The 14,550-nt window shown below is 43.0% G+C and overlaps 1 protein-coding gene across 6 annotated transcripts in view; it reads right to left on the bottom strand.

The window, feature by feature from the left end:
- Positions 1 to 2,057: 2,057 nt before the first annotated feature.
- The window catches only part of NLGN4X (neuroligin 4 X-linked), a 311,928-nt gene continuing 299,435 nt past the window's right edge, over positions 2,058 to 14,550 (bottom strand). For all 6 annotated transcript variants that reach the window (XM_047716551.1, XM_047716553.1, XM_047716552.1 and 3 more), the window contains 2 exons: positions 12,439 to 13,228; positions 2,058 to 3,619 (listed from right to left, as the gene is read on the bottom strand). In XM_047716551.1, coding sequence (XP_047572507.1) covers positions 2,770 to 3,619; positions 12,439 to 13,228 — 1,640 coding nt within the window. In that variant the 3' untranslated portion in view covers positions 2,058 to 2,769. The remainder of the gene's footprint in view (positions 3,620 to 12,438; positions 13,229 to 14,550) is intronic.

The raw sequence follows: 14,550 nt of genomic DNA, 5'->3' as shown, positions 1-14,550 counted from the left end.
ATCAAAAACAAAATTGCAAAATAATAACCCAAGAAACCATTAAACCCTGCGTGCCTGTGAAAGTCAACAATAAAAGCCTAGGAAAGGTTCTTTTTTTTGTGTGGTTTTTTTTTTACTGATTTTTTTTCTCATTTTTTTCCTCTTTTTTTTTCACTTTTTTATAGATAGCAAGTATATTTTATTCTCATAGAACTCTATGAAGATTCTATAACTTCTTTCCATGTAGAAATAAGATATCCCTTAAGATGTATTAAATTTCTTTTGATCATATCCTCTGTAAAAGCTAAAGTTATTCACTTAACAAGAACTCTTTTTTTTTTTTCCTTATCCAAATGTCACAAGCCTGACACATTAGTGTGCATATTGCTAGCAGAAGACAGTTGGAAATACTAAACAAATATTGGAATTCACATTACAAACATACCGGACCCACACGGATGCGAAGCATCACTTCCCACGTCGGTTCACGGAGAGCCTACCTGCCGTACCCAGCTGGGGGAGGTGGGGGGGATAGGGATCTTGCAGAAAATGACCTGACGACAGCTTCAGAAACTGAGGAACTGGGGGACAGAACTCGTATCCGGGAGACCCCTTGCTGCAGGAAAGGAGTGTGGTTTCACCGTGTGCTAAGTCGGGATTCAGAGAGCTCACGTACGCCTTTGTACAGAGAACCACCCCTCTTTGGATTTAAACCCAGAGAAATGGCAGGTTGGGTGGTGTCCCTTGTAGGCATGTCTAAGGACTGCCTTTTTCTAGAGGGTGTCTTTGAACGCGTCGGTGGAGGTCACTATCGTGTTCGTGGAGGGGGGGGTCCGTTTGCAAAGGTCGTGCCGGGCCGGGGGACGAAAGGACCTTAGGCTGTATTTGTGGAGCAACCCCAACTCGGCAAGGACTTTGAAGCCTGGGTTTCCAACACAGCCCCCTTCGAGACAGTATTTTCAAATATCTTTGGCTACTATTTCCCGATGTTGCGATAATTCTTGAAAGGCAGACGACAGAGTCGCCACGGCTATCTGTCCCTTCCGCTTTGGGACACTCAAAACATGCCTTCAGGGGAATTTAAAGGGCAGTGGGAACATGGGAAGGTGTCGGAGGGCTGATCTCTGGTCCCCAGCCTGCCCATTGAAAATGGGTGAGGAACCTGCATTTCTTACCTGGACGGGGAAAGCTATCCTAAGTTCCCCGGGAAACCCATGCAGAGCACTTCCAATGATCTACCCTTTTCTGTGGGTTTGTCTCCTCTCTGCCATATTCACGGATCTGTGAGTGACACACAAGCCCACGAAAGGCAGGTCTTTTGGACAAGCGTATGTTTTATCCGATAAATGATAGAAAGAATTAAAAAAAAAACCTTGCTCACTGATAAATAAGGGACTTACTGCTTAAACAAAAGCCTTCTGCAGCTGCGGGGGGAACACTGAGCCGTATTTACTCGGCAGGGCACGGCCCCACCAAAGGCAAGCTTTCTTTCCCTTTTGGCAACTTTCCTTTTCGCGACTCTCCCTCAACATATTCAAAGGACCCCAATGACAGACCAAGATCTGTGTTTTGTTCCTCCTGCCGGCACTCTGGGCGTGCGTGTTTTCTCACTCAGCAGGTTTTAATACACTCCACGTGGGGGATCCGTCCCGGCGTTGCAACTTTAGGAAGGCTCACACACACACACACCCGAAAATAAAAGTGGCGTCCAACCAGCAGTCTCCTAAGAACGCTGTTGCATGCATCTGTGCAACCCCACAGAGGGGGAAAAAGCCCCACTGCGCAGACAGTCTGGGTCCGATGCACGTCCCCACGTCCTCCTGCCCAAAGGAAACGCGTTAGAAAGCCCCGCGTCATGGCTCACCGCAAGGAACTCAGAAGAAAATCGTCCTGCGTCCGGGAGGAAACAGAGGTGAATGACTAATGTGTATATTTATATATATATATATATATACATACAGACCACAATGAAAAGCACAATGTCGGTAAAAGCTCTTTCAAACGGAAAACACCAATAAAAGCTTTTTTTTTTGTTGGTTGGTTTGTTGTTGCTGTTTTTTTGTTTTGTTTTTGTTTTTCCCTCTGTGTGCGTTTTTGTTTAAACTCACAGCTATATACAATTTTTTCCTTTTTTTTTTTTTTTTTTTTACAAAGTTTCTTAAATATAGTTCAGGCTGGCAAAACAGGTTTGCACAGAACTATAGGTATGTTATTACAGAGTCTGCTCTTTTAATAGGAAAATTCTGCTTCTCCTTCTCTCTGGATCACAGCTCCATAGGCAGGGTAAAAGCCCACCATCTTTCAATCCTTCCGTAGAGCCATCCGTCATATGGCACATAAAGAACTTTGTGTTTTGTTTTTTTTTTCCATTGTAATTAAAAAAAATTTTTTATTTTTCTTGTTTAAGTGTCCCTGGCTGAGTTCCCAAAGGGTCAGCATCTCTCGTTGCATTGGAAACACCCAGGTCATTGAGAGGGCGATGTCCTCGTCACGCTGAACATTGGCTGGAGAGATGGGGATGTTGACGTGGTCCTGGAACGGCGATGAAATTGTTTTCACATTTCTCAGGGTCAGAAGTTGATCTCATAATACTGGGAAATGCCAGTGGGATGGGTCCGTGGGGGGCACGCATGATGGCGGCCCCACGGCGTTTCTGTTGTGGTGGTGGTGGTGGTTGTTTCTGTCCTAAGTCAGTGGGATGACAGACATTCCTCGCAGGGAGATGTTGCTTCTCTCTTTCTCCCTCTCTCCGGTGGGGAAGAGCCGAGGGCAGGGAAGGGAACCGCAAAGCTATACCCGAGTGGTTGAGTGTCCGTGGGGGAGATTTGTACTGTTTTGTCCTCCGCTGAAGGTGTTGAACGTGTGCAACGGCTGCATGCCCGTCAGTGTGTTGGGAATCATGGTGATGGTGTTTGGTGTCATGAGTGGGATGTCGTCCGGAGACCGGCGCAGGGTCAGGGTGTAGTCCGGGGGACAGGTGAGCCTCAGCGTGTCATGAGCCTGAAGGGACTCGCACTCGTGGTCGTGCTCCAACTGCTTCATCTGCAGCGACATGATCTCCTCATTCTGGATGTGAGCGATGTCGTTGGTCGTGTTTCTCTGGGGACTGGGGCGCCTGTGCGTCTCGTGGCGCCTCTTGTCCTTCTTGTAGTATAGAGCCGCAAAGGCCAGGATGTTGAGGAAGAGCAGGGAGGCCCCCACGGCGATGGTGACACTGAGTTCGGTGGAGTAATCCCGTTTGGTTTCGATGAGGACGGTGGTGTCCTCGGGCCCTGTCTTGTGAGGGTCCTTGGAGTGTTTGGGATTGTTGGCAGGAGTGATGGCCGGGCGTTTGGTGGTGGGCCAGATCTTGGCGGGAGACCGCCGGGTGCCATAGGGGAATGAAGTCATGTCGGGAGGAGGGACCTTGGTGGTTGTGGACACATACTGGAAGATCTCATTGAGGTTGTGCAGGTGGGGAACTAGTTCAAGCCAGAAAGCCACCTTGGTAGCCCGGTAGTGATCCCTCACTCGGGGCTTCAGGCCAATATGCAGATAGAGCTGGTCTTTGGGGTTATACTTGGACCACGCCACTTCCTCGAAGCGATTGGGTTTTGTGTGAATGAACTTGGTGTCCTGAGGAACAGGCTGGTTCGGGTCACTGGGGACAGAAGAGAGAAGAAAAGAGAAAGGTCACACTCTTCGACACGGGACAAGTCAACCTCCTCATCAAATACCACAGCGAATGACAACCAGGAAACCACACCTGTTTACCGATGAGCGCCAGGGACCCGAGAAGCCACAGACTCATTCGACTGTAATCCATGCACGCTCACCATTTTATGTTCTCATTTACATCCTCTCCCTTCCCTTGATGTTAAACATCATTCCTGATGGAGGATGTACGGCATTTCCCTAACATCTGTACTATTTTTTGAGAAGATTAAATGCTTTTCAACCAGGAAAAGGTGAAAAAAAAATGGGTGTAGGAAGTTTTATAGGATTTTAAGTGTAGCTACTTTTGCGCCATAAATCTGAACCAATTTTTCCCCCCACACAGGGACATTTGGCAATGTCTGGAGACACTTGGTCATCGTGGGTGGAGGGAAGTGTCATGAATGCGTGGAGGGTTTGGGGGCACTGTTCAACATTCTCCCATCCCCAAGAGCCCCCCCCCACAAGGAAGTCTCTTGTCACAAATGTCAATAGTATTGAGGCTCAGAAATCCTGATTTGGAGGCCATTGTTCAAAAAGTAGGCATTCCCTTTCTTGCTCAAGAGTGGCGTCTGCAGTAGATGAATACACATTGGAGGCTGAATAAGTAAAATGTATGTTAAAAGTCAAATAAAAACAGGCTTTTTGATTGCAAAATGTGAGTCAGTAGTAATAGACGTCATGTGTTTGCTCTCTGTCTGAAAGAGGGATACTCATATACTTGAGAACCTGTTGAAGACTGAGCCATGTCGAGATCAAACCATATTCCATTAGTTCTAAGCATCTTGATAAGATCACGCTTTTAGATACGGCGAGGTTAACGTGTTTAAGAGAAGTAACACTCAGTGCCGGAAACTGAGGGGTTCTGCAGACGGTAAGTGCTCCAGGCCAACTTTAGAACCTGAGATTTTTTTTTCCTATTGTTCACATAAGTGAGCCCAGGCAGAGAGAGAATCATCAAAATTAAAGAATAATGCACAGCACGTGGTACTTGAAGCATCTTTGCCACCGATTTTCTTAATATAACAACCAACCTCCCCAACATATCGTATTCTCATTTCTTCCATTTATTTTTAGGGTTGGTCCAGCGCAGTATAAAAACGTACTTCATCTTAATGTTTACTTGTTTCGAGAACGTTGAGGTTATACACAGCACCATGTCACGTGGTGGACAGCCCTGCGCGTTCCGACATCACGGAGGGGCCAGGACAAGCTGGGACTGGCATGCCCATGTTGCTTGCCCTGGGTGTTTAAAGTTCTGGTTTGCAGGCAACAGTTTCTTGGCACCATTTATAAACCCACATCCAGCCACTGCCTCTCAGCTCACATCGCAGAAGACTGCGGGACCCAAAGGTCCTCCCTGAAGACCCCAAGTCCACACACATGACCCTGCCTTGTGTGGGGATGCAAACAATAGAGAGACCAATGGGGGCAGCGTCTGCTAAGGGAGGGACCTTTGACCTCAGTATGAAGTTGTCAAAAGCATTTCCATGCCTTAAGCTCTGCAGCTGTCCCCCTGTAAAAGATTACAGGCATGAAATCATGAGCAAACTCGTAAGCCTCTCTGTGGCTCGTCGTCTTCATCTCTAGAATGGGTGAGAATACTGGGATTGGAAGTAAGTGATGGAGGTTAAGGAATCACTACAAAGTGTGGGGCAAATAGGGACAGCTTAATAAATATTGTCTCCTTCTGGCGATATGTAAAGTGGAATATCTAAAAATTGCTTAGGGACAGAGGACTATAAAGTATTATACTGTAATACCCACAGCACACAGCGTATACTATATCCTGTATATAGTGCTTGCCAGATGAAAGTGTACTTTATACCACAGTATATACGGTATACTGTACACTGTTCATGGTATTTACTGTGTACCACAGTATATACAGTATACGGTATACTATACACTGTGTACTGTGTACACAGTATATACAGTACACTATACACTGTGGATACTGTATATCACAGTATATATGGTATACTATAAAATGTTCATGGCATTTACTGTATATTACAGTAAATACAGTATACTATACACTGTGCATATTCACTATATGCCACAGTATATACGGTACACTATACACTGTGCATATTTACTTTATAGTCCAATATATACGGTATACTATAAATATGTGCATATTACTGTATACCACAGTATATCCAGCATACTATATACAGTGCACATGATATATGATATTATATATGGTATACTATCTTTGTATATTGCATATATTACAAATTGTAGCATATACAGTGTGTTAGGGACATGGTATACTGTGCATCGTATTTACTGCCTGCCACGGTATATATGGTATACTATATACTGCACGTATTTACTGTTTACCACAGTATATACAGCATACTATATTTGTATATTGCATATATTATAAATCATAGCATATACATAGTATATTATGTACACAGTATACTGTGCATAGTACTTACTGTATACCAAGGTATATATAGTATACTGATTGTATTATATTGTATATATATTATATATATGTGTATATATATGTGTATATATATAGATATATATATGTATATATATCATATTATATTGTAAATCATAGCATATACAACCTATTATATACTATCTATAGTATACATTGTATCAAACTATAGTGTATACCACAATATATATGGAATACTATACACAGCACATGATACTGACTGTATACAAGTATATGTAGTATACTGTATTTGTATATTGCATATATTATGAATCATAGCATATACAGTATGTTAGGTACATGATATACTGTACATAGTATTCACTTCATGCCACAGTATATACGGTATACTATGCACTGCGTATATTTACTGTATACCAAAGTATATACAGTATACTGATTTGTATTGTATTCTAAATCATAGCATACACAATCTACTATATACTGTCTATAGTATACATTGTATCCAATACACTGTATACCACAATATATATGGTATACTATACACAGCACATGATACTGACTGTACACCACAGTATATACAGTATACTGTGTTTGTACATTGCATATATTATGAATCATAGCATTGGCAGTATATCATATACTATCTATAGAATACATTGTGTAAAAGCGTACTGTACACCACAATATATGAGGGCCACTGTATACTGTACATAGTACTTACTGTGTACCATAGTATATATGGTATACTGTATTTGTATATTGTATATTTATAAACCATATAATATGTAATACAGATATACTGTCTATAGTATACATTGATAAAAGTGTACTGTACACCACAGTATATGTGGCACACTATACATAATATTTATTGAACGGTATACTGTATTTTTATATTGCATATGCTATAAATAATAGCATATGCAGTATATTATATACTGTCTATAGTATACATTGTATAAAAGTATACTGTATGTCACAGTATCTTATATACTGTGAATAGTATATACGGTATACTAGTTTATATGGCATACTATATACTGTACATAGTCTTGATTGTATATCGCAGCATATATACTATCTATAGTATACATTGTATACAATTATACTTACACCATAGTATATTTTGTACTATAGATAGCATGTATTGTATACCACAGTATATACCACAGTATATACTGTATGTTATACAGCACATATAGTATATATTCTATCCCACAGTATATCTGGTATACCGTATATTACACACACTATATACTGTATAAAAGTATATGGTACTTTTATAGTACAATATATACTGTATGAAAGTATATTGTATACCATAGTATACACGGCATAAAATGTACTATATATGTAGATATCTATATATGATATATAGATATAATTATAAATGTGGTATACAGGAAAAGAAATTTTACCTTTTAACAGAAGACACACTCACTGCTGGGCTTTTATTTTACTAATGGGATTAAGAAAATAAAACAAAATTATAGGTCCCCATGTCATGAGTTTTCTTATTTATGTGTTCATTTATAAGCATTAATAGATTTAAAAATAAATTTTTTATCTCTTTAAAATTCTTACAATGTTTCATAAAAATGTTTGCTTCCAGAGAGCACCTCATGTTTCTTTTTTCTGAGTCTTCTGGAATAAATTTTTGAAAAAAATTACTGTTTAATTGGAATCTGCCATGGAAACATTTGTTATTGATTTTTATTGTTCTAAAAGCAAAGAAAGGTGGTAAGGATTCCTACTATTTTCCCATCGATCTGATTTCACTGAATTGGGTCTATTAGCTGTGTGGACCTTTTATTAAGCAGGGGGCATCTAAGAAAGAGAGCGTTCTGTTCATGTTGGATATTGGACTATTTTTGATGAAATTCGGTGTGCCTTTGAAAGGTAAAGAAACACGTTTATTTTGTTCTCAAAGAATAGAGCAGAGGATTTTGAAAATCCAGATAAGTAAGCTTTAGCCTGATACAATCTATCTATTAAAGTTCTTGGAGATGCACAGTCAGACCCCTTAACCCAACATAAACTCACAGAGCTCAGGAAAGTCCATCATTTTCCTTGTCAAATTCTCCAAACACAGCAAGATCTCTAAGTGGGATATGAGTGTCTTGCCTTTTAGACCTGACTTCCACCAGAGGCATGTTTTAATTTCCATAAGTAAAATTAAAGATCATAATGATTAAGAATAGAATGAAACAGATGTATCTTCTCTCCCTAGTAAAATCCCCAATGCATATACCTGTATCTCCATTTCCCAGCACCTGAAACACATTTTCACCTGTCATCATTGGGGACATCCTTCTGGCAGGGAATTGTCGAGTGCATTTCTAAGCTCTTGTGATCCATTTTATTTGCTAGAGATAGGCAATATGATTTCTTTTAAAATAGTGGTAAACTCTCTGAGAGGCTCTTCTTGATGGTGGAAGGTCTCCTTTCCACCTAACATAATGTGGTAGCTGACTCTCTGTTACTAGATCTCTCAGAAGAAGACCACCCATTACACACCAAGAAAATGGGTCTGATGATACATGTCCCCCTACACACCAGGTGGAGATGTTCCTTCATTCAGCTTAAATTGTGTTTTGGCAGGAAAGGTCATTTCAAGAGCAGATGTAGGCTGCAGCTCTCCCTAAGCCATCCACCCTAAGTGCCTCTCACTTTAGGTTGAATACAAATTCATCCCAGGATAACCAACAAAATTGAAAGTCATGGCCTGTGAGGCAGACCGACACCGATGTCCTGAGAACAAATCCAAGAATTGAAATCTGTGTCGGTTGCCTTGGTCATGCCAGAACCATCTTTCCATTCTCTCAACTCTGATACCATTTCAGTAAGACCTTTGATGGACAAGGCTTCATCTGGTTGTCCCAAGCACTATTTGTTGCAATGTGTTCTATAGAGATCAAGTCTCCCTTGGTGTCCCCTTTATTGGCACGTCCCACACAGGACGCAAACCAAATCAGTGTTTGGTCCAGGAGTACCTGGATTCTACGGACCAGTTGGGTCTCCTGTTCCCAAAGAGACTGTAGATGACACAGAGGACACTTCTTCCTCATGCTCTGTAAACCTTGGAATTCATTTTCGTTTTTTACTTCTCTTTGATCAGAACTTTCCACATCAGCTATATTTGTAGACTAGTACCTGTCTTGACCTAGGCTGTTGTTTTTCCAAACCCTGTTTTGGGTGAGTCTTCTAACCCAGATCACGGAAACAGCCTCTTAGCTCTAAGGAACTCTCCTCTCTCCTTCCTCTCTCCCTCCTATGCTCATATTCCCAACACAACTCGTCTGTGCTTAATGACAAACAGACCATGGAATGTAGACATTAAAACGCAGACAGAAAGTCACAGCCACGAGTTTTGGGTTGTATGACAAGTGGCACCAGCATACACTTGCCTGGTCTGACGTGTGAGCACTAAGGAACACGTGTGGTGTCTGGAAGGAGCAGAAGATTGGAAGAAACACCAAACGAAAATGGGGATGCGTGTCCTGACGCCATGTCCTCGTCTCCCCATAGCAACATGTTGTGATGGACAGATGGCGAGATGCTCCCACTCAGAACATTCTGTGGCAACCTGCCTATGTGTCTGTATCTTTGGATGGCCATCTTATCAACGTGTCGGACAGATTGGCTTAGAAGTCCTACCTGCCCCATGCTGTCTTGACTGATTCCATCTGCAATGAATGACCCTAGATCCCAATAAGGTGCTAGGCACAGAGACTTGAAATTTGGGGACCAGTGTCCAGTAGAATCTTGGGCATGGAGGGCATTAAAAATAGCACGCAATCATGGAACATTGTGGTGTTTTTTAATCCTGGCTCTGTCTTTGATAGGTCTTGGTGAAAAGGTCCATTGGGTGGTAGGAGCTCTTTCCCATCTCATGACATTAATTAATTTCCTTTATCTTTTTCTCTTTTTTTTTTAAACAGCGCAAGAGCATTGGCCTCAGAGCCTTTGGCAAGGCGAGAAGCTCTAATGAGAATTTAATGGCTTTGTTTGGATTTTACCAGTTTTTTAATGGTTCAGTTACACGGGTGATGAATGGATCCTCACTTCCCATTTAAGAAAGTCACAGGAAGTTCAACTCCAAACACGTAAGGAAAAAAAGTATGTGGTTTTAATCAAGGTAGGCAATGGCAGTGTGTTTAGGTATGTCATAAAGAGTGCTATGTGTGGACGCCAGTGTCCGTGAACGGGCTGGCCACCATTTGGGAAGTGGCCCTGTGAGGCTTTCTGGTTCGAGAATGTGACACTTAGCTAGGAAAGGCATCCCATACCTGAGTTCAATGACACAACCGGGCATCATACTGCCTTTCACAGGGCTGATGTTTGACGTGTTCCCCCTTGACATCGACACAGGCTGAAATGCTCACCCCCAGTCCCTCAGAATGTGGCCTTATTTGGAAATAGGGCCATTGCAGATGGCATCAGTCAAGATGGGATGGAGAAAGTGGGACTTCTAAGAGCCAATCTGACCGACGCCTTGTTAAAAAGAGGGGTAGGTAAAGACAGAGAGACACAGGGGGCTTGGCCTGGGAGGCAGATGCAGGAATTGGAAGGACGTCGCTGGACAGCAACGCCAAAGACACCTGCCAAGCAGCAGCAGCTAGGAAGTAGCGTGAAACCTTCCTGTAGAGGTTTTAGAGGAAGCCTGGCTCTGCCAACACCTGCATTTCAGACTTCCAGCACCCAAGCTCTGAGGCAAGATATTTCTGTGGTTTTAATCGACACCGTCTGTAGTACCCAGTTTTAGGAGCCGCAGGAATGGTACAATAATGCAAAACAAGGATGGTATAAAAATGCTTGTGGACGTGACCTCAGTCATGTCCTTGTCGAAGAGAGAATTTTCAGGCGACAGGCCAGCAACTTTCCCAAAGGTCCACACGTCCTCTGGTCCCCCCCGGCCCCCAAACGAGCCTTTCTTAGACCAAACTCGTCACATCTGACAGTTCCAAGTGTGTATCCGTGCCACACACTTGCCACTCTATAAGCACGCCGCACTTTTGCTAAGACGACAAAATATTCTGGAACTGCTTGCCGCCCGGGAATATTGGGGGTCTCCGTAAAGAATGACACCCACTGGAGCCCTACGTAAGCATGGACGCCTATGGTGTCCCCACGGCTTGTGTCTCCAGTTGCGTAGGGCTCGGGCACTGTGGGGTTGCCACTGGCTGGGAGCCCCAGCGCGACGCCCGGCACGCCACGGGGACCTCCTCCAACCCTCGGAGCTGTGGGCATCTCTGAGGTGAATTCCGTGCACGAGGCTCAAAGTTAATGAGGGAAGCAGAGATGGCAGGAGAGGAGAATGACAGCCCATTAGTTTCCACAATCGTGTTATTAGACAAGAGAAAAATGAAAAGATGATATGAGGTTTGCTGCTATTTGAAATGTCGGGGAGTCTTTCTGTCTCCTTGTTTGCAGAGACACTGCTCAAGGGGACGTTGGTGGGAAGTGTTGTATGCGTGGGTCGTGTATGATTTCCACTAACTTGAACCAAAGAGCTTCCCTCTGAGGTTATGTATATGTATATATATACACATACACACATATTTATATACTATGTATATATTTTATATGTAAATGACATATTTCTATACTTCCCTATATATGTACAAGTAGATACATGTATTACACATATTCAAATAGATACATATATATACATATACAAATAGATACATATATGTATCTATTTGTATCTATTTGTGAATATTTTAGGTGTATTCTATTAGTTATATAGATTTATTTCCTATATGTACATATATATACACCCACACACACATATATATGAAATGTGTCTTTTTATGAAATAAACGTGTAGGACATATTTAAGTGAATAAATATATTTGTAAATATATGTATATGTATAGGAAACAAGTCTCATAACTGTAGAGAATCACTCTAGATGTATATACATATATGTCTGATTAAATATAGAGTATATACAAGCACATAGTATTTTCTAGATGTATTAAGAGATTGGCTTTATCTCGTGGGTACACTAGAAGCAGAGTTTGCCATGCGGCACACGGGTTTTGATAAGGCTGTCCAGGGAGATCAAGTCCTTATCTCCTTGTCGAAGGAGAGAGGTCCTACTGAGACTGGAAATTGTGGGATCAGAGAGCAATAGAATTGCCAGGTATGTCTCCACCTTGAAGCGGCAGGTGGGAAAAAGGCTTTTTTTTTTAGTGATGCAGGGAGCACGCTAGTAAAATTCCCCCACCGTGATAGGGTATGTGCGCGTGAGCATGTCTGCATTCAGTCGTGGGAGCCGCACTCGTATGGGGGACCCAGACAAAGTAGGAGAGAAGAAAGACACTGACGTGGGAAGCACATACCCGGTTTTGGCGAAGTTGGTCCAGTAGGTCATGACCACCGCACTGAGCATGACATCGTTCTTGGAGAAGTTACAGCTGAAGAGTTCAGTAGGGCCGATCATGGGGATCCCAAAGACATAGGGCACTTCATCGCCATGGGCCGAGTCTGCCCAGCTGGGTTTCATTTCACTTTGGCAGTGGTGGTAGAAGGCGTAGAAGTAGGTGGGAGAGCCGTACTGGGCGTGGAGGTCGGCCGTGGCCACGGCAGGGGCCACCCACTGGTGGTCCGTGAAGAGAGCCACCAGGGTTTTCCGCCGCGTCTCCGGGTTCTCCTTGTCGGCCCAGTCTGTGTACATGAATTTGATGGTCTCCCGCAACGTGTCTTTCCCCTCCGGGTAGCCGTACAGGTTGTCCACAAAGTTGGACACAGAGAAGTCAAAGTCGTTGGGCGTCACGCCGTCCTCATTGTCTACAATGCCGTCCACAAACTTCAAGCCTTCCCCCTGGTTGACGCCCAGCATGATGTCGTAGTTCAGGAACTCCCCCTGCTCCATCAGAATCTGAGGGTCGTCCGGGATGACGTCGCCGTCGATGACGGGGCCGAAGGAAATGTGGTACGTGGCGGGGGTGATCGTCTGCTGAATGAGTTCTTTGTAGTTCTTATTCCGAAGACATTCTACCATGTCGGTGGTGTCCAGCATGTTGCAACCAACCTTATCTGCCAATATCCGCGTGTACTTGGCAGGCTGGTAGTTCACCGCCCAGCTGGACAGGGCCGTGCCACTCTGGATGATGGCCTTCTGGAACAGACCTGCAGGTGCAAAGTTGTAGACATGCAAATGAAAACCCCAGAGACAGAAAAGCAGCTTTTACTTCGCAAAGAAGGCTCCGATTGTCTCCCGGGCATGTGAATTTCTGGATACAGTAGCATTCAGCTCTTTCAGGATTTTTTCCCTCATTTCCATCTCTTTCTCTCCCCCTTCCCCTCCCCCCCAGCCTCCGCCTGCTGGACGTTGGTTTTCTGGGATGGTCTTCACGCACGCAGCACACATACGCACAGCATTTACGGAACTGAAACTGAATTTACAATGTACAATGTTGCTGCCATGGTTTAAAAAAAAAAAAAGTGCATGGCATGTATCTGTCCCTGCTTTTGTGTCTTGTTGGCATTCCCATCCCCAGATGCTGTAAATAAAGCCTCACAGACTTATCATCTCCTCCGTTCCTTAAAAACATGGTCTGTGCCAAGAAGACATCAAAGTGCATTTTGCCTCCCTGACTAAACCAGGTACCACTTCATTATGGGGGAAAAAAACCAAAACCAAAACAAACAAACAAAAACACCCAAAACATCCACTGAAATCCATTTCAGAGTATAAATTCAGACACGTATTTCGAATTCCAGCATCAATACAGTACCGGCGTGAAACTTTTACAACTAAAATAGTAATTAAATTAGCAATTCCTCCCATCCAAGTACTAACCAGGCCCGACCCTGCTTAGCTTCCGAGATCAGACGAGATCGGGCGCGTTCAGGGTGGTATGGCCATAGACTAAATTAGCAATTCCTAAAAGAATGCTCGGTGGGATTGCCCAGCCAAAATGTATTTTTCTACAAATCACTGATCTCGGAATCACATTAACTCAAAGCCCAGACCTTTCTGTCTTGAATTGTGCCACAAGTTAAAAAATGTCTGGTGAAAGTGAAAAAAAAAAAAAATTGGACTGTTTGATGAGTAAACTTCTGTGTAGCTTACAAATTTCTATCAGATCTATCTAGTATATGAATGTCAGTAAGTAAAAAAAAAAAAAAATTTTTTTTTGTAAACCCTCTATTTTTCACTACTGCAGGACAAGAGATGATGGGCTATGAAATGATAGCATTCTCTTTCTTGTCTCTTCCTGACATTTTCTAGAATTCCAGCATGATGGAGCTCCGACGTCTCGGGAGTTTCTGGAGGAGTAATTCAGCTGGGCACCCGGAAGGTCGTGCCCTGTAGAGTTTTAAGGTCATGCAAGCAATCAAGGGGGGGGGAACATAATTGCAATCAGGAAGATAAGATTCTGGAGATTGGAGCATTGCCCAAGAGATCTTAAATGGATCTGGCTTTGCTCAATGCAACATCAAAGTCG

Source organism: Lutra lutra, chromosome X (genome assembly GCF_902655055.1).
Source record: "Lutra lutra chromosome X, mLutLut1.2, whole genome shotgun sequence".
NCBI lineage: Eukaryota > Metazoa > Chordata > Mammalia > Carnivora > Mustelidae > Lutra > Lutra lutra.
This window is presented reverse-complemented; position numbering and strand designations above follow the sequence as displayed.